Here is an 18,956-nt window from a genome sequence, read left to right as displayed (position 1 = left end):
GTAAATTTATCCTCCTGTTCACATACCTGATAAGAGGACTATGTGCTGGTTGGCTTCTAGAACTTTTGGCGCCAAGTAGCACCTAAAATTATTATAATCGAAGACGATAATCTCCATTAGATTAGTGACAGATTACCTGTCAATGCAGCCCATATGCAGCAGGTTAGTCATCATACCAAGCATGCCCAGCCCCTTTTTCACATCTTACAGCCATGTTATCGCAATCAGAGGGGTTTGTGTAGATTCAGAAAATCCAAATACTAATTCCTCCACTGTCTGAAAGTTCTACCTGACTGGGCTTGAGTTCCGCGTCCTGTAATTACAAAACTTTATCGAAACACCAGATTATGTTCCAAAGAACCCTCCCAAGGCTGGCGGAGACAACTCCCGACTACGTTGGAGCAACCGGATCTCACTATCACTTCCGAAGCATGATCCAGAAGAGGCCATGTATGGGTCGCATTTGGTTGGCGAAGTCTGCAATCTCTCGCTCCTTATTTGGGTAGCTTTGCTCATAGAGGTTAGGTCCGGGCAAGACAAGTACATCTTGAAGGATATACCTCGCGATATCTACGACAATTTCACTGAGGAGATACAACCGCGATTGTGTAAAACAAATCATATACGGCTGCCATGTGACAGTATACCAGGCCAGCGAGTCTTTGTCTACAAGTACTTGACAGACGACTTCCTGAGTCTGGTGAAGAGAGGCATATCGACTCAATCTCGAAAGCAAATTCTTAAAGCTAGCCTGCGAGGTATCGCTGAGTTGCATAAGCAGCATGTCGTGCACCTTGGTAATAAGCAATTGATCCGACCCCTGAATAACACGGGACATGTGTGCTAATTTGAATCAGATATTAAGCCGGACAATATCATGGTCGATTGCCGTGAAAGAGAAGAAGAGACCGTAGTCGAGAAGGTCCTACTTACCGATCTCGATAATGCAGCGTACCTGCCACAAGGTAGGTGTATTAAAGGAATGCTCGCTGGAAACGACAACTGGCGCAGTCCGGAAGCGCACTTCAGGGGAGAACTCAACAAGCCAACGGACATGTTTGCTTTTGGGATTGTAGTAAGTACATCTGATAACTTAGACGAGCAATATTGACATGTTTAGTGTCTCTATGCGGTGTTGGAACGTGTGATCTTTGGCATCCATGACGATTTCCGCTTCCATGAATCGCAAGGTGCATTGCCCACTATGATACGTCTACAGCGTCAAGTTTCATACTTTGCCGACAAGGAAGGCATCAATGGACTGCTGAAACATATTGGCGATAACGAGGTCAATTGCCAAGTCCTACAGATGCTGTGGGACGAAAGATCAGAAGAATACATACCATACAAGCCATTTTCACAGTGGGAGGACCATATGGAACCGGGATTCAGGGATTTTATCGCGCAGCTGATGAATCTGGGCCCTGCCAAGCGACTAACTGCCCGTGAAGTCTTGGAACATCCATGGTTTTCAGATGTCTAGTATCTCTCCATATACTACACGACTAAATTCAACCTAGAGATTCTGTGTCTGTAGATAAACGTATAATAGACTAATAGGAGTGGATATTTCGATATCCTGCTATTTTCGGTCAAATTTAGTGCGTCCGCGCTGGAGACAGTGGGTCCAGATCCCCTTACATGGGGTCCGTGCTTGCCCAAGATTCCTTTGGTCCTCCTACCTCCCATGGCATGCACCAGACACGGATCTTACATCCAAAATGGCAACACCATGGAGGTCTCTGAGAACTTCGGTCAACAAAGTATTCAAATTGAGTCCATATAAACCACCAAATGTGCCGAGGCAAACTTTAGCGGCTGCGGAAGTCATTGAAGAAGAGTGCACTCCACATTATGAGCCAAACCACTTTTATCCTGCTCGCCTATACGAGATTCTCAACAACAGGTACCAAATCACTGCCAAACTTGGTTGGGAAAACAATTCCACAGTATGGTTAGCTCGTGATTTGAATCAGTATGTTCTACTGCATCGTCAAAGCCGTTCGGCATAGACTCAGACTAACATTATAGTAGATGGCGCTGGTGTTCAGCACGCTACGTTGCAGTCAAAATCAAGGCGAATAACTATGCAACAAAGGAAGACGCTGAAAGGGAACTTCGCATTACTGAGAACATTACGCGCGCAAATCCACGGCATGTAGGCCGGAACTTTGTCAGCACGTTGCTCGATTCCTTTAATTTACCAACTCCTCATGGTACCCATGTTTGCATGGTGTTTGATCCATTGTGTGAGCCTCTATGGATGCTTAGACGGCGGTTTCAAGGGGATGTGCTTCCATTGAACCTTCTCAGACCTGTTGCCAAGTTGATTCTGGAAGGGCTTGGCTATCTCCACTCTGAATGTCAGGTCGTCCATACAGGTATCGCTTCTATGCAAAAGAGAGGTAAGCTGTGAATTACTAATGTTCTCATGGCTCTCCGTGACCATTTCATACTTGATAGAATGTCTCAGGACGAAGTAAAAGAACCATTGCCTCAGAAACAGCTCGAGACCGAACAATATACCTTTCGAGAAATCATTTCGGGGTGGAAGCAAACAGCTTGGGCAGACCAGTGATCACTGATTTCGGACTGGCTGTGGAAGGGTCTCAGACTCATTACCATCCCATTCACCCAGATAGTTTCAGGGCCCCAGAGGTTGTTCTTGGAGCAGGTTGGAAGTACAGTGCCGATATATGGAACCTGGGTTCTTTGTATGGCTTATTGCTCGCTTCGCAGATACTGTAAATTGCTAATAATGATCCAGCTTGTGGAACTAGCCCACGGCAGTGGTCCTCTTGATGGACTAGACTCTAATCACTCTACCTTCACGGAGGAAGCTCATCTGGCTCGCATTATATCGGTACTTGGACCTCCACCTGTGGATGTGCTTCATGAGGCGAAGTATGCTTCTCGATATTTTGATACTGAAGGTAGTCACTCTTCTCGGCTAGCAATGTTGGAGCTTTACTGATCTCAATGCAGGCAATTTCAAGCATCCAGGGCTGATCCCAGAGAGTGGAGGACTTGAAAAAACTCTTCACGACGTAGAAGGTGATGATAAACAGGCCTTTATTAACGTAACATCGCGAATGCTGCGGTGGAAAGGAGATGAGAGGGATACTGTGCAAGGGTTACTGTCGGATCCTTGGTTTCGGGGGCTGTAGGAAGCTGGTCTTCCAATATATAGACTTAATCTTAGTGCCGCGTATGTGAGCAAACAAAAATAACAGATGTTGAATCATTCACTGTAGCCAGGTACCATCTGAACTTCCGCGCCTTCTTCTGTCTGCGTGGTCGCTGACCACCTCTTACACCTATCTATAACCATAACTCGAGTCCTCGTAGATCAATTTCCAGATAAATTCGACTTTGCGTCTTGACAACAGATCACAAGTTTTTAACTAGCAAGCACTATTTCACATACATGACTTAGTTGGCTATTGCTAACTTGATCACCAGCCCCAATGTGGTTGAATATTGCCACAAATACATGGTATTTCCACACACCCTCACCAATGACCTTCTTCCCGGACATGCACAACTTGTGCCGTGACGCAGTGCATAACTCCACCCCCGACATGAGTCCCTCTGACTTTATCTCCGGCTTTATTCCACAACTTAATCTCAGGCTTAGTCTCATTTCCAGAATCTATCCCAGCTCACACTAAATTCCTTCTACAGCACCATCGGCACACATGTCCCTCTCCTCGGCAGAAAAAAAGCGTCTCCGAGACCGTCGCGCCCAACAAACCCTGCGCACAAAGAAGCAGCAATACACCGCGCAGCTAGAAGACAAAGTGGCGCATTGCGAGCGCTACCACGACGACAGCGGCACGCAGCATCTCCTACAAGTAATAGAGGGCCTGCAACGAGAGAACCAAGTCCTACGAAATCGCCAAGAGGGACTAAAGTCATTGATCACATCGTGGGAAGATCCGTCATCATCCCCATCGCATCTACTGCAACCACAACCACCGACGCAACTTCCACTACCGCCAATCCAGTCATACACCACAACACCAAAACCATCATCGTCATTATCACCACCACCACAAACCAACAAGGAAGAATCGATACCACCTCTCTACTCCCTCCTCCCTCTGCACTCCGACCTCCCCACCACCCCCTCCCTTCTGTGGCTCACCCTCCCCCCATCCACAATCATCTCCTGCCCTCCTTCCCCTCACCCCCTCGACCTCCTCTACGGCACCAACACCAACCCCCTCGCCAATACTATCTACACCAGCTCCCTCCGTCGTCCCCTGCGCGACCCCGAGCGTCTCGCCTTCGGCTGGCTCAGCTACCACTATAGCAAATGGCTAATCAACCCCACCTCGGAGACATTCGCCAAGCTGCCGACCTTCATGCACCCCGTTCAGGAACAGCTGCGTATCCCGCACCCGGCGTCACTGGATATGTTAATCTGGCCTGAGATCAGGGTGACTCTGATCCGCGAGTGGGAGGTGTATTCACGACAGAGGGACGACTTGTTTGGGTTCCTGGCCTGTTGTATGAAGGTAAGGTGGCCATGGGGAGAGAGTCTCTTGGAGAGAGACGAGAAGAATGACTTGGTCATGAAGACGCGCTTCAAAAACATGATCATGTGTAAGGAGGGATGGGGCATAACGAGGGAGTTTGTGGATGTCTGGCCGGATGTTGTTAGGGGGGTGGATGTGGGAGAGGTGTTGATGGAGATTGGGTAATCCTCGAATCACTCTGTACTATTATTATCTTCTGTTATAATATTCATATCTCATATTAATGTATACATGCACATATGTACGTCTATCATCTATAAATATGCCCACCAAAACTTTTTACAACACAAAGAAAATGCACCAGTGGCCGTAGGGGCATTAATCCAGATTCACAACCCACTTCTCCCGAATCTTCTGCCCATAGCGATTGAACAAAATCGGCACCGGCACAAACGCCAACGCCAAAAACCCGAGCAAGGAGTTTCCCCAACCAAGCCCCAAACTGCTAAACAGCTTCGGCCCAGCAAGCGGCAACACGGCACCGACCAACGATCTCGTCGCCGTGAGCGCCGCATTCGCACTGGCCGCATACGCCGGGTAGCAATCAATCACGTACGTCTGGATCGGCATATAGATGCCCATCATGCCGATGCCGAACGGCGCCATACCAATGATCGGCACGATCCACTGAACCTCGTACTTCGCGGACCAGCCATACCAGAAGAAGCTGATGGGGAGGAAGCAAGCGAAGATGATCATCGTGGGGAGACGCATTTCGGGCTGGAAGACGCCGTTGTTGCGGGCGGTGAGTTTGACGACCATGCGGTCACTGGTCATTGCGACGGCAGTCATGCCGATGAAAAAGCCCACTCCGATACCCAGGTAGGAGAGGCCCGCGAGACCGGTGGAGAAGCCGTAGGTCTGTTCGAAGACGGAGGTGATGGTTGTGAAGAAGAGGTAGAGGAGGCCGTAGACGAAGGCCATGTAGATGGAGAGGAGAAGGACGATGGGACTCTTGCAGATGAGGATGATGGGACGGCGGAGACCCTGCATTAGCGCCTGGGAGACAGTCGGGGGTGTCGTGCCCTGGGATATGTCGTAGGCGCTGCGAAGTTCAGGACGGTTGAGTTCGCGTGCGAGCTTGGCTGTTTTCCAGCGGATCAGGACGGGGGCGCATGTTTCGCGGTTGAGGAGCTCGATGCAGGCTCCGATGGTGCCGCTGGCGATGAGCAGGATCCAGAATACCCAGCGCCAGCCGATGGTTTCGCCGATGAAGCCACCGGCGATTGGGCCGACGACGGGGCCGATCAAGGGGCCCATAGCCCAGATGGAGGTGGCCATGCCACGCTGGGTCCGGGGGAAGAGGTCGGCGATGACGCCGGCGCCTAGGGTGATGCAGCCGACGCCGCCCATGCCGGCGAAGAGACGGAAGACGATCAAGGCGGAGAGGTTGGGGGCGAGCGCGCAGCCAATTTGCCAGACGACGAAGAACCAGTTTGCGGCGCTCAAAGTTATGCGGCGGCCGTAGATTTCGCTGAGGGGGGCGAGGAAGAGGGGGCCAATCTGAGGTTGTTAGTATGGGAGCGGTTTATGGTGTGGGGAGGGTAAGGGGGTGCATACTGTGTAGCCGAGAAGGAAGATGGTGACACTGAAGGAGAGGAGGGTCTCATTGGTGACGCCAAAGTCGGCGGCCACGTAACTGATAGCGGGGGAGAACATGCTCGACGCCAGCGGCGAGATGAAGGTAAAGGAGCTCATTAGGGCGAGGAGCATCCATTTGCGTTTCGGGGCAAAGTTTTGCGGGTTGTTGGGGTCATCTTGACCGTCCCAGCCGATGATGCCCTTGTCGAGATCGGTTTCGGGGTAGAGGGCGGCAATGGTGGTGGTGCTGGATGCGGGGGACTGGACTGGAGAAGTGGGCTTCTCGGATTGATCCTCGAGGTCGGGCATGATGAGGATGGCAGTTGGGTTCTGCACAAGGAGAAAGAGAGACTAGGGTGGAATTCGTGAAGATGGAAAATGGGAAAGCCATGGCGGATGGGGTGTTTTTAAAATAGTCTGGACGGAGATAACGGCATGCATAATTTGCAGGATATAATAATGTGCAAGAAAAAGCGTTTGTCGTGACATGCAGAGCCGCTGGGATTGATGGCTAATCTGGCTGGAGTTTGTTAGGGCATCCCTGATCAGGCGAGTCAGCGGGCTATCAATAGCCACTTAATGTGTGGCAATAAACTGAAGATGGAGGCGCTGAATCAGTGGTGGGTCCGAGAGAAAGAAAATGCGGTGGAATAAGGCTTTAGAACGTGGCATTCCGCATAACCTTTCCGCGGTTGTGCAAGTTATGCACCAGATGGAATAAGATCGAAATGAAAGTCTTTGTTATGAACTGCAGCGGTGAATAACATGATCGATTGGCATGGTCTTATCCCCCCATGCTAATCATGCAGCAACATGACGTGTTACCCTACCAGTAGCTACAATAATTCTTGTCTGCTTACCTTGTCTTGTGTCAGCTTGGCTTATCCCCGGCGAGGCCGACCGATGCTGCCATCACCTGGCAATTCCAGCCGAAGGATCAGGAATCATCCAGTAACCCTTGACGACCCAATCATCGTCGCCAAGCACAGACATACCATGCGGTGGATGTGAAACTGTGATCCGCTATCAGACTGAATGGTTTCCCACATTGACACCGCATGGCAGGTATTGCACACCACGTCAGAATCTGCCGGTTTCACATGCTTTGCTTGCACACCCGAAGTAAGGATAGCTTCATGTTGCTCCACTGCCTGATCAGCCCTGCCTCGGGATGCCGTAACAACAACCCGACTCTCTTCATCACAAGCCTGAACCCGAGCCGATAACAATAAATATTTACTTAATATCAGCTTGGCGAGTCTTGTCCCGTGGGAATGAACTAGTCGAGACCATACAGCTTGGATGTCTCTCATAAGGATACGCCATGTGGGTACTCGTCCCGATTGGTTCGCATCATCTCACCCGATCACATTCCGGCGAGCACCGCGCACATATGACTCCTTTGTTGGCAGTCAGGCCAGAACTCTTATCATACAGCATTCGGTCTGCCCAACGCGCGCTCCCCTGGTCTTAAATCTCATGTGGATACGAGTTGGCTGTCTGTGCGCTGCGGCTGGAACATTGGAGTGGTGTCGGGAATTTCCGGCTTTTTGCAGGCGATGTATAGGAGGCTCAATTCATCCCTAGAACTTCCTTGTCGTGTGATGGCTAATCATAGAAGTTAATTGAAAGTCTGTTGTGGACTTCTAATTTCTTTGTGGTTGAGTTACAGGGTGAATTTCTAAGATGAAGTCGTAGTCACTTAGACGTTGAGTACACGATCTAATAAGGAGTGCTGTTTCCGAATGAATGATCTAGCACTACAATATATTCACAATGATATACTCAATGGCACTGGATCGGGGATGCTGAAAATGCACTGCTGCAAGCCCTTCACTTTCTTCACTGTAAATATATAACTCTAATTCTGCTCTCCTATCTGGCTACTCTTCATATTCTCTATATAAATAATGTTTCCTCATATATAAAAAAATATGCTAGGACCCTCCGAAGGGAAACCGCATCCTTAGTTCCAAGTGGATAGCCCGAGAAACAGTATATACCCTTTCAGACAGACATATACGCAAGTACAACACAGAACCTGCAAATGATTCGTCGGATGATGATGATGAAGGCCATGCACGCTATACTGCCCAAGTTATCTTCTCGCAATACTGGTCGGTCGGGAGTTGGCAAATGCAGCCGGAGAGGACCGAGGTTATTCCTAACTCCACCTGTTTGCTGCCGACTACTATATAAGCCTTTCTTTACCATCACAAACAAATTGGAAGATCTGATGCACTCCACCCATACCCAAGAAAGAGCAGCCGCAAACGGGTTGCTGAGAAATGACAGGTTGTAGACTGGCAAGATTTCAAAAGGAGATAAAGTCCCCTTCCGGTCCACAAATATCCCACTGCTTAAGCGACCAATCAGTGATGTTTCTCCATCATTGATATTGATTATTATCGAAATCTTATTCATCGCAGCAAGATCCGTGTGCTAGGAAAAAAAAGATAACATCGATTGCCAGAAGACCTCAATACAATGCTGACTTCACTTGCTATCTGCGACGCATATGCCTAGTAACCATGTGTATACGACTAGAGGTCCTATCGATAGCTGAACACAGCCAGGCTCAATGCCTGCTGCGGTCTTTATCTTCCTCAACTAACATGTGATGAATGAAGCTATGCGTTGAAGTCATCCATTACATGAATCAATAAAGACCCTGTTTGCATGGTCTTGATAAAATACGTAAAGCTAGTCATGGATTATATATATCTGGAAATATCAGAAATACTGGTCTAGATGGCCGATTAACGGTGTTTCTATAAAGTGATATACCGGCTTATATTCCATTCCTTGCTATCTAGTATCTATTGCGGCTACTTGGTAAGGACATGTGAATTACGAACAGGCGAGGGGTACGCGCTTTGAGGGTCCTAAAGAAGCCAGTGTCAACGCCGCCTCCCTCTCCTTCTTAACCGCTATTGCGGCGCTTCTCAATCAGCCTATTAAGCGCCAGTGGTCGACTGGCAGAAGGAAGTTGACGGCAGACTTTGGCACACCGCAGCGTAAGCGGCAATACGTCGCTTATACTGATGGCCAACTTGAGGAGGTCTCCAATCATCGGATTATGGCACTCGTCGAGTGCAAAGCAGGGGCGCGGTGACGACATTCTCCAGGTGTTGATATGCAGGAGGTGGCACAGCTGGTGGCATGGGTGAAGCAACACTCCGCTGGGCCAGGGGCTGATAATCGAATACTCCTGTCTAAGGTTGGCCTTGGAGCTTTATATCTCTATTTTTCAGTATGAGCCGGGATGGCTACGCTATCTGGTAATCCTGTTGACCCCTCTTCCCTTCACTGGTGCTACTCAGGTTCGCTGTTCTGCATTTTCCTGCCTCGATCTAGCTTGCGAGATGCTTACACCACGATGGAGCCTGTAACCGATTTAGAGAACTCATTGTGCCGTTCCATCGGCGCGGTTTCAATTTCCCGTCATAGATGGTTGGTGGGCCGTAATCAACGCGGCCAAAACAGTGATATTGCTTCCCAACAACTCAATCAAATAACTGGAAATTGACGAGGAGCAGGTGGTATCTTAAGAAATGAACCTACAGCGTCCTTGATGGTGATGGCTGAATCGGGGAAAAACAACATATTATTCCCGTTCTGCGGAGCTCGGCATATTACACATTACGGACAAGCTCTTGCCGCTGCATGTTAGCTATGAATGGCAAGCCCTTATAGGTCTACATCCAAACATGAAGTGATTGAGAGCGTATATTTATTACGGAGAGCGGCATCTCATCGCGCTCATTATTGTACCAACCTCGGGGACCTGTATAGGGTCTTGGCTGAGGCCACCCATAATTGGAAGAATGCCGAGAATCATGCAAGAGATGAAGAGGAGTAGGACTGCAATCAAGAATACAATTAACACGCTTGTCGCAGCAGACAATATGGCGGAATTTGGCCCAGGATCCGACACATATCGAGGCTATAAAGACTCTCGATCTCGACACGCAACAGCCATGATTATGAAGTTACCAGAGATATTGAGAAGACGTTTTTGAATCCCTGGCAAGTGATAGTAATTGCTTGGATGATCAGATCTAATATATGCCATGAATTACTGAGTGATGTTGTCAAACTCTCGGCTGGCCTCTCTACCGTGAGGGTCTAGAAACACAGATCCGAAAAGGGGCTCCAGGGAGTGGAAAACTGAAGGCAAATTTCCCTATAATGGAAGCAAGTGTTTCAGCCTCATCATATGTGCTGAGGTCCGCGACATCATCTAAAAGGTAGGACTAATTATATCCTTGTTTAACCTTAAGCAAGATATCAATTAAGCTTTCTAGATAAGAGTGAAGAATTACACTAAGCTCTGGAAGGTCTATTAGCCAACAGATTACTCCATGCATAGAGCTCAAAGGTCAAAGTAATTTTTCTACTCTATCACCCAAATTCAAAGGCCTAGACTAACAAGCTGGTCTTGCCGTATGAGGACAGGCTTTAGTTCTTCACCAGCTATGTTGATGAAGATGGGTGTTCGAGCAAGTCAGTGTGCATTTACGGGGGCATTGAGAGCTCTTATGGTTATAGTTGGATGTATGGCTTCGACATCGGAAAGCATCTAACATTCTCCAATGATTGAGATATGTGGTTTGAAGAATACCATTGCCGTTAGGGACGGAGAAAACACCATGTATTCTAGCAGCGTCAGCATCTCGTTACCAACTGCCATGACCGCAGGCTATGATGGTCCCGTACTGTTGAACGTAGCTCACATGCGCACTCTCGAACACCTAGTAGAGCCGAAATTGATCCTACGAAAAGGAAGTCAAAACTGCTAACCCAGTCATGAAGAGATTTGCCTCTGAAGCAAAGACTCGATATAAAACATTTCCAAATAAAAGTGAAGGGTCGCAAAACCTCTGTAAAACTTATACTTTATTATATCCCGCCCAAACCCTATATGGCAGGAAGTGTAGTTGTAGAATGATAACGTTGTGGATGCAGTCGATAAGTATGGCCTGCATAGCTCGACAACCGGGTAAACAGCATAGGAGTGGACGATAAGGAAATCGAAGTAACCCCGGCATCCGAAAGAGAACCATCCACCTCATCAGATTAGATAGTAGAGTCTATGTACACCGCGATTCGTAAAGCATCGTGGCGCCAATCAGTTAGCTGTTATCACGTGGACGCTGCCGTTCGAGATTGAGCCATCGCCCTTGATCACAGGGTTGTAAGAGCCAAGGTCAGCGCCCGAGTCTTCGTGTCCTCCGACTACACCTCTGCATCATCATCCAAGCACGCATCTTTGCTCAACGCTGCAACTCCATACGCATCATGGCCACTTCTAGCCTTGACTACTCTGTTGACCAGGGAATTGCTAGCTTATTCGAGCGAACTACAGCCACTCGCTCAGCTTGCGATACTTTTGCAAGGAAACATTTGGTGGTGAAGTCGTTCCGGTAGCTGTGCAGGGAGTATGCAGCTATACAGTCTATGCTGGGCCAAAAGTTGTCATTCAATTCCGAAGTCTTCTCGTTTAAACATGGAGACAGTAAATCTGGCACGCACCATTTATGGAGGTTTTGCTCCTAAGGTCGTCTTTAAGGGACAGACTGGGGAAGATGTGGAGGGAAAAGAGGCCCTTTATATCTATGTCATGGATAGAATACAGGGAATTAGCTACTTGGATTTTATCCTGGCCCACAACAATCAGTTTCCCGAAAATTCAGCCGAGTTTTCTTCATGGCGCGAGAATCTGGTAATTGACGTCGCGAAGTATGTCTAGTGCGCCTCGTTGCATGTCAAATTCCTGACTAGTGACATTATAGGTTCTTTGCACTTTCGTGGAAATCACCCCAAATCGTTGATCAGAGCTACCGCGATAGTCTATATCATCAATATAAGAGCGAGCTCGAGTTACTACTCATTTCTCTGCCGGACCGATTTCGCCCCTTGATCCAGAAATCAATCAGCTCTTTACATGCTATATTTTCTCTTCCCATGGTGTTATTACATAGGGATTTTGGTGTCTGCAATAACATGGTGAACGAAACCACATGCAATCTAGTTGGAGTGGTGGATTGGGCCGAAGCAGAGGTTGCACCATTTGGCCTAAACCTTCACTTTCACCAACGACTGATTAGTAAGGTTCATCTCAAGACTGGTTGGGTGAGATACGACGGTTATCTCACATTGGAGGATATATTCTGGAGCAAATTCAAGAAGGAAGCTGGAGGGCTGAGCGATGAGACAATCAAAACCATGGAAGCAGCGAGAATTGTCCGCTTGTTGTTATCGCGCGGCTTCACCAGTCGTCTTTCTAAGAACACGGAGCCAGTACCCATTCGGGATGATGAAAGTGGAGTATACAACATGCGTGACCTAGATGGATTGTTAATCAATCCGGCCACGAGATTTATAGATCTGGCATAATTGGAGAATACACCGTAGAAGTTTCCTATAATTTCTCGTAGTGACTTTAGCGAATGGCTGTCCATCGTACAGAGCATAACTACGCCCATTGGTCCCTATAGACACAGAGATAATAAACATATTATGTCCACGTTCCACAGCGCAACACCCTAGCTTCTGCGGAGTTCACAATTGCTGCAAACTTATACCTCAATATTAGGCTTCTCAACTTAAATAGAAGCTGTTATCACAAGTGCAAGCCGATGTCGACGTAGGTGTTTCTATATACGATCAATGGAATTCAATCATAATGGTAGTAAGGCATTAGTCAGTTCCTTGCCCTGGTAAACATGGCAAAGGGTGTATATTTGCTCTATTGGCCATCAGACACCTTCTGACACAATGATGCTCCTGCCATCAATCGGAGTCTTGCCTCCTCAGGTTTCCAGTTTGGATTTGTGATATTTGGCTTTGCCTCCTCTAGCCAGGCATTCCACGCTTCCCAATCAGGTAATGAACGAGCTTCTTTAACCCACACAACCTCGCCTGTTTCCCGGATCGCATTCCAGAGTGCATACGTATAATTAGCGCATTTTCTATCCTTGTACACATTCACTGTAAATCCAAGTAAATCCCAGGAGCGTGGCCTATTAAGCAGCACTGAGATGGCCCAGTAACAAAAATTCAGCAGGATGTAACAGCGATAGCTGTCTGCATTGTCCACCCGCAGTTGCTTAGAAGAAGCACGGAGATCATGAGTAGAACGGTGCTGGCCCCCATCAGGAATTTGAAGAGAGTTTGATCCGGCTCCAAGGTATACTTGTAATGTTCTGGGTTTAGATATAGTTCCTGGGCGATATCCTCGGTGCAGTGAACGACAATAACAGCACCATTGCGGGTCCTGATAACAAGATCCCCTTGCTCGTTGGCGTCTCCTTCTTTCCTCTCGAGTTCCGGATATGAATGCTGCGAAAGACATGCAAGGCTACTGGATATCGACATGGTGATTATGGCAAGCAAACCGACACCATCGTGGAGGATGATCGACCAAATAGCCAAACCAATCGTTAAGAGAACAGATGCTAATGTAAGGATATTCATGGGGCAGAGAAACTGCAGGCCGATCCTCGTTCTAGCGGGTTCGTGATATTCTTCCAGGCTACCGGGTTTGGCTTCAGTGTAGTAGCGTTCCGTATGACCGATGCGATAAGCGCGAACTTCATAAGGTTCCAAGTGTTCCACCTCATGGATAAGTCCGGCGAAGTAACCCATTTGATTGTAAGTTCTCCCTGAATTTACACCAATGACAGACACATTGGTAACCGGTGGCAGCTGGGTCGTCGAACCCGTGTTTAAAATGGCTTGCGGTGCCGGTAAAAGTCGCGGTAGAGCACAAAATGGTGAAGCCACTATAAAATGTTTCTGCCTCTCTATAATAGACTCCCCAATTACGGCCAAGAGACTGACCGCATCAAAATGCCAGCCCTTATCAGACGTGTCTCGGGCACCGGTAAACCAAGTCATGTCGGCAGTGGAATGATTAACGATAGTTCTCAAGCTTTACGCCACCGTCTGTGCTGAAGAAAAAAAAAAAGAGAAAGCCGAATGAATTCAAAACACTGTGTGACACAAGAAGTCTCCTATTTGATAGACTACAATCGATGGGAGCTTGGAGAAAGCTTAAGCTTCATATTAGCGCACTTATAACTTGGCAGTGCCTCGATCTGCATGGATGCCCAGTTTCTAGAGGCGGCACATCGACAAGGCTGTAGAAGGAATGGAAGATGCGAAATCACCGGCGTTCCTCGGGGGATCAAGGGGAAAAGACTAGGCGGGGTGGGCACCCAAAAAAAGCAAGCATGAGCAAAGCTGAAAACGAATCCGATAACCATATAAGATAAGGGACAATAAAAGGCAAAGCAGAGTAGGGAAGAATTTTGCAATTAAAAGGCGTAAAACATTAATCTATCCATATATCCAATCTAATAATCTGTTATCATCATTACTACCCCATACCCATCTACCCTCCATCTCCAAATCTATTCCTTCCTCCCCAACTTCTCCCTCAACCTCCCGCCAAAGAAATAGAACACATACGGAATAAACACCATCCCGACCCCAATAAACGCCAACAACCACGACGCCCACTGCAAACCCAAGCGATCATACATCTGGGTAATGAACAACGGGAAGGCCGCGCCTCCACCCGATCTCAAAAACACCTTTGCAGCCAGCGCCGAAGCCGCATACTTCTGATAACTATCAATGATATAGTTATTGACCGCATAATAGCACAGCACCATGCCGAACCCAAACGCGATTCCTGATGATGCCGGTCCGACCCAGATGATATGCTTGAACGAAGTAGCACCGAGAATAAAGAGCGAGATAGGCACGAACGGCGCACCGATCAGCGCCCCGATGAGTCTATCTTCCGGGGTAGGTGGACGAGAGAGACATATACGGTGGAAGTGCTTCTCGACGAGGGGTGTAAAAAGGAGGGAGAAGCCCGCGCCGATAAGGATGGGAATGAACATCAGTCCGATCTGGCCGTCGTTGTAGTTGTACAACTTTCCGAAGATGACCGGGTAGGCGAAGAAGAAAGCATAGAGCATGCTGTAGATGAGCACGATGTACATGCACATGAGATCGAGGACAGGTTCGGTCAAGATCATAGTGATGGGGCGAATGAGGCTGGTGCGGATGATATCGTGCAGGGTGAGCTTGTGCTTCTCCTGCTCCGTGATGATGTTGGGGTTTCCCGTTTCTTTGCGGAGACGGGCAGCGCGGCGTTTAAGAATTACGGGGGCGTAGGTCTCTGGAATTAGACCGACGAGGATAAGTACGGCGCCGGCGAAGGCCATGTTAGTCCAGAAGAAGAGGTCGAGACGGTGGGCACCGACGGTGATCCAGCCGCAGACGATGGGACCGATGACGGGTCCGCAGTAGGGGGCTGCGGCGAAGAAGGCGATAGCCATGCCGCGGTCTTCGAGATTCCAAATGTCGGCAATTGTGCCGCCGGCAAGAGAGAGACCGGAGCTGGAGAAGACACCGCAGAGGAAGCGGCAAACGAGAAGGCCGCCGATGTTTGGGGACAGGGCGCATGGGATGTTGAAGATGGTGTAGAGGACGAGAGAGATGATGTAGACGGGACGGCGGCCGATTATTTCAGACAGAGGGGACCAGAGAAGAGGGCCAACGGCAAATCCGCAGACCATGATGGAGCAGGTGAGGGTTGCGACTTCGAGGGAGACGTGGTACTTTTCTTCGATGAGGCCGAGGCCACCGGTGACAATGGCGGAGCCGTAGGCGACACAGACGACGAGGAGAGAGGCGATCATTGTAACATACCAGCGGTATGTACGAGACCAGTTAAAGGGATTCTCAGGATCATTGATGGTGAAGGTGACGAATTCTGCTGGTTCTTTGACTTTCTCGATGTCGGAGCTTGATGTGTGATGTGAGGATGTGCGGGAGCGCATCTGTTCGAGTGTTCGTTCGGGGACAAGGCCAGTGTTCGTCTCGACGGTGTATTCCTCTGGAAAGACTGGGTTCTCTTCTCGACCGACATCGGGATAGTTGTAGTCTGTCGGTGGTGCTTTTTCTGATATTCCGCGGTTCTCGAGGGATTGCCTCGTTTCTGTCCTGTATAGGGCAGGATGGGATGGGCCATTGGCCGGGTCTGGTGTTGATGACATGATGTGATTATTATTAAGTCTAGATGGAAGTGTCTAGATGAAATAGTCTATTGCAGTTGAGCTGATGTTGATGGTATATAGAACTGGAACTGTAGGGCTTTATATACTTGAGTTGATGATTCCATGTATACGACACGCCGATCCATCTCCGATGCCGAGCTATCGCCGGTGCCGCCATTGGGCTGATGCCGTTCCTGATAGACCTGATAAACAGGTTAGCTACAACCAAGAGTGAAAAATTTTCTTCCTTTCAACACTTACAGTGAATCAGACATCCCAGGTTAACAGATAGCTAACTAGTCAGGGGCAATCCAGATAATCCAGATAATCCAGATTGCATGGGTTTATCTCAGAGCCGCAGCTGTGCCTGTCACACCACAGCTGAACTACCCTGACATCTTCAGAAGTGCGGTTTCACAGCAGAGAGCTTCTTTACACAGGGTATATTACGAGTGCATCAACGGAATGACTGCAGTCTACCTGCTATACGACCAGATGCGATGTTGCACGGCACGGAAGCTCCGAGTCAATCTCACTGCAGTAACACCAATGCATCGAAACACGTCATCCCCTAGCTGAGTGAATAAAAATCTGCAGTTCCATCAGATCAACCAAGGACGGGATGCTTAATCGCGCAACAAGCAGATCCCGGTTACGAGCATTCCAGGATGTGGCTGATAGCTACCATGCGTCAATCGGCATCTCGGAGATGGTTCGGTGCCGAGATTTTCCCGAGAGGCCAATGATAGGTGGACTGCTCAGCTTCGAGAAAACTCCGAACAGAATCCTGCAAGAAACGAAGAGCCTAACTCCGATATATCACTGGTTAGAAGCGAAACCGGAAACCAGAACACGGGCCGAGACCATTCTGCGATTGACATGCCACTACAAAGTAATAGCGGGCGGTAAGTTACAGCAGGGTATGTAGTAATGGATAACAGTTACCGTCAAATATATTGATCTATAGATCTGTCATAACCGCATCAAAACTACCTCCAACTTGTCGGTGACAGATATGCATAAGTTTGAAGCTATCCACTTCAAATTTAGGACGAATTGATGATTATAGCATGCAGATGATAATCTAGGCCGTGTTGAAAGTAGTTATATGATCGGTGTATCAAACCCAACCACCGTCATTCAGACGGTGAACTTAGTTGTTCTGGAAAACTCGCCCAAAAAATCAAAGGGAAGATCATCCAGACTACAAGACATTCAATACCGAGGATTTTCATAGTAATCTTGTAGATGAAGACGATTCCCATCCACTTGGACGCTTCTGCGCCAAGTACATGATCCGTGCGAGAAATCGCCAGTTATCAGGTTGGCTTTTTTGTCCCCTTGATTCATGATCAATGTTCAGAGTAACCGCGTGATTCGAACAATATACAGGGGGAATACCGTGCCAATCAATCACGCACCCTTTTCAGGAGTTCTCCTGTGACCAAAGTAGTAGTCGATCCCCTTAGGGCGTCATAGTGCATGCGCCAGTCTGAGCTCCACTGACTGCAGCACACCATAGAGGCCGACATAGTCCCCATCAATGCACCACCACGTCAGCCAAACGAGCGTCGGCCACTTCAAGCCTGGGAATATGACAACCACCGACTGTGCTAGCCTCATGGCAAGTCCAGCATCTCTCCGTACTAATCCAGCTAGAAACAAGGACTATTCGCCAAAGAGTCATTTGTTCACATTTCTGACATTAGACATCTCGTAATCGTCTTTACGCACTTCTCCAGGCCCCTATGCATACAACTGTTAATTCCTACGCCCACACCCTAACCCCCAATGCACCAACCAATCACCTACACCACCCTAATCACTAGCCTGATACTTAGCTCTATACTCCTCCAACCTCTTCATATCGGCCTCATTGCCCTTCGCCTGCATCAACTTGATCAAGTCGTCCAGAGTAACAATACTCGTCGTGGGCACACCATACTCCTTACGGATCTGGCCCATGGCGCTCATTCTGGGCTTGTCGTCCTCAACCCCGTTCTCATCCTTAGGTCCGGGCATCTTCTCCAAGCGGTCCAGAGCAACAGTGAATCCAACAACCTTGCCGCCCTCCTTCGCGACGAGGTTGAGGGTCTCGCGCATCGCAGTACCGGCAGTGATGACATCGTCAATCACAAGCACCGTCTTGCCCTTCAGAGCGGCACCGACAATGTTGCCGCCCTCGCCGTGGTCCTTCGCTTCTTTGCGGTTGTAGCTGTACGACACGCTGCCCCAGGTGGCGGGGTCGATGCGGTTTAGTTCGAGGAGGGTGGCGCAGGCGAGGGGAATGCCTTTGTATGCGGGGCTGTTTTTGTCATGGCTTTGTTAGCGGGGGGTGAGGGAGCGGGGGGAGGGAAGGGGAAAGGGGATGTACCCGAAGATAACGTCGGGCTTGGGGATGGAGGGGTTCTCGGCGAGGAAGGTGATGATAGTGTGGGCGTAAGCGGTGGAGAGAGCGGAGAGGAGAGAGGCGGTGTTAAAGATGCCGGCATTGAAGAAGTAGGGGGAGTCTATGAACCGTCAGTATGTCTTCAGGTTGGATGATGCGGGTGTTGGAAGGGTGCGTACGGCGACCCGACTTCAGGGTGAAGGTGCCGAAGGTCAGCACATTGGCCGACAGGCAGGACTCCAGGAAGGTGGTCTTGTAGGCGGGGAGAGCCATTGTGATGGTGTGGGCGTGAAAAAGGGGGTATAGACACGGGGATGGAGGGGGAAGTTGCGGGGGGATTTGGATGCAATTATTGATTCAAAAAAGTTG

The 18,956-nt window shown here is 48.8% G+C and overlaps 8 protein-coding genes across 8 annotated transcripts; 4 read left to right on the top strand and 4 right to left on the bottom strand.

Annotated features, from left to right (window-relative positions):
* Nucleotides 1-297: 297 nt before the first annotated feature.
* BO79DRAFT_266508 (putative calcium/calmodulin dependent protein kinase) lies at nucleotides 298-1,483 on the top strand (the record flags this gene model as incomplete). The annotated part of the gene is made up of 4 exons (XM_025686977.1): nucleotides 298-475; nucleotides 526-797; nucleotides 858-1,075; nucleotides 1,121-1,483. Exons 1-4 carry the CDS (start codon nucleotides 348-350, stop codon nucleotides 1,481-1,483), a joined length of 981 nt encoding a protein of 326 aa, XP_025539196.1. The 5' UTR covers nucleotides 298-347.
* Nucleotides 1,484-1,721: 238 nt separating this feature from the next.
* Nucleotides 1,722-2,974, top strand: BO79DRAFT_228905 (putative protein kinase; the record flags this gene model as incomplete). Its single annotated transcript, XM_025684002.1, has 4 exons — nucleotides 1,722-1,975; nucleotides 2,035-2,405; nucleotides 2,507-2,714; nucleotides 2,791-2,974. The coding sequence occupies 4 exons, from the start codon at nucleotides 1,722-1,724 to the stop codon at nucleotides 2,972-2,974; spliced, it is 1,017 nt and encodes a 338-aa protein (XP_025539195.1).
* A 693-nt stretch (nucleotides 2,975-3,667) lies between these two features.
* On the top strand, nucleotides 3,668-4,706 carry BO79DRAFT_237976 (bZIP transcription factor; the record flags this gene model as incomplete). The annotated part of the gene is made up of 1 exon (XM_025684761.1): nucleotides 3,668-4,706. The coding sequence occupies exon 1, from the start codon at nucleotides 3,699-3,701 to the stop codon at nucleotides 4,704-4,706; it is 1,008 nt and encodes a 335-aa protein (XP_025539194.1). The 5' UTR covers nucleotides 3,668-3,698.
* Nucleotides 4,707-4,784: 78 nt separating this feature from the next.
* Nucleotides 4,785-6,478, bottom strand: BO79DRAFT_287833 (MFS transporter). Its single transcript, XM_025688630.1, has 2 exons — nucleotides 6,102-6,478; nucleotides 4,785-6,044 (listed from the first exon to the last, which is right to left on the bottom strand). The coding sequence occupies exons 1-2, from the start codon at nucleotides 6,429-6,431 to the stop codon at nucleotides 4,860-4,862; spliced, it is 1,515 nt and encodes a 504-aa protein (XP_025539193.1). The 5' UTR covers nucleotides 6,432-6,478; the 3' UTR covers nucleotides 4,785-4,859.
* Nucleotides 6,479-11,423: 4,945 nt separating this feature from the next.
* BO79DRAFT_266500 (uncharacterized protein) lies at nucleotides 11,424-12,521 on the top strand (the record flags this gene model as incomplete). Its single annotated transcript, XM_025686976.1, has 3 exons — nucleotides 11,424-11,531; nucleotides 11,617-11,864; nucleotides 11,918-12,521. 3 exons carry the CDS (start codon nucleotides 11,424-11,426, stop codon nucleotides 12,519-12,521), a joined length of 960 nt encoding a protein of 319 aa, XP_025539192.1.
* A 352-nt stretch (nucleotides 12,522-12,873) lies between these two features.
* On the bottom strand, nucleotides 12,874-14,024 carry BO79DRAFT_228901 (uncharacterized protein; the record flags this gene model as incomplete). The annotated part of the gene is made up of 2 exons (XM_025684001.1): nucleotides 12,874-13,147; nucleotides 13,225-14,024. 2 exons carry the CDS (start codon nucleotides 14,022-14,024, stop codon nucleotides 12,874-12,876), a joined length of 1,074 nt encoding a protein of 357 aa, XP_025539191.1.
* A 515-nt stretch (nucleotides 14,025-14,539) lies between these two features.
* BO79DRAFT_195651 (MFS transporter) lies at nucleotides 14,540-16,216 on the bottom strand (the record flags this gene model as incomplete). Its single annotated transcript, XM_025681149.1, has 1 exon — nucleotides 14,540-16,216. Exon 1 carries the CDS (start codon nucleotides 16,196-16,198, stop codon nucleotides 14,540-14,542), a length of 1,659 nt encoding a protein of 552 aa, XP_025539190.1. The 5' UTR covers nucleotides 16,199-16,216.
* A 1,664-nt stretch (nucleotides 16,217-17,880) lies between these two features.
* BO79DRAFT_287831 (orotate phosphoribosyltransferase) lies at nucleotides 17,881-18,914 on the bottom strand. Its single transcript, XM_025688629.1, has 3 exons — nucleotides 18,767-18,914; nucleotides 18,573-18,708; nucleotides 17,881-18,503 (listed from the first exon to the last, which is right to left on the bottom strand). Exons 1-3 carry the CDS (start codon nucleotides 18,858-18,860, stop codon nucleotides 18,017-18,019), a joined length of 717 nt encoding a protein of 238 aa, XP_025539189.1. The 5' UTR covers nucleotides 18,861-18,914; the 3' UTR covers nucleotides 17,881-18,016.
* Between the last annotated feature and the right edge of the window lie 42 nt (nucleotides 18,915-18,956).

The sequence above is a fragment of the Aspergillus costaricaensis genome, assembly GCF_003184835.1.
Source record: "Aspergillus costaricaensis CBS 115574 unplaced genomic scaffold BO79scaffold_17, whole genome shotgun sequence".
In the NCBI taxonomy this organism is placed as follows: domain Eukaryota; kingdom Fungi; phylum Ascomycota; class Eurotiomycetes; order Eurotiales; family Aspergillaceae; genus Aspergillus; species Aspergillus costaricensis.
This window is presented reverse-complemented; position numbering and strand designations above follow the sequence as displayed.

Coding starts and splice junctions, on each gene's coding strand:
- BO79DRAFT_287833 (XM_025688630.1), bottom strand. CDS start 6,431: ATGCCCGACCTCGAGGATCAATCCGAGAAGCCCACTTCTCCAGTCCAG. Junction 6,045..6,101: donor TCTTCCTTCTCGGCTACACA/GTATGCACCCCC, acceptor TAACAACCTCAG/ATTGGCCCCCTCTTCCTCGC.
- BO79DRAFT_287831 (XM_025688629.1), bottom strand. CDS start 18,860: ATGGCTCTCCCCGCCTACAAGACCACCTTCCTGGAGTCCTGCCTGTCG. Junction 18,709..18,766: donor CACCCTGAAGTCGGGTCGCC/GTACGCACCCTT, acceptor GACGGTTCATAG/ACTCCCCCTACTTCTTCAAT. Junction 18,504..18,572: donor AAGCCCGACGTTATCTTCGG/GTACATCCCCTT, acceptor TGACAAAAACAG/CCCCGCATACAAAGGCATTC.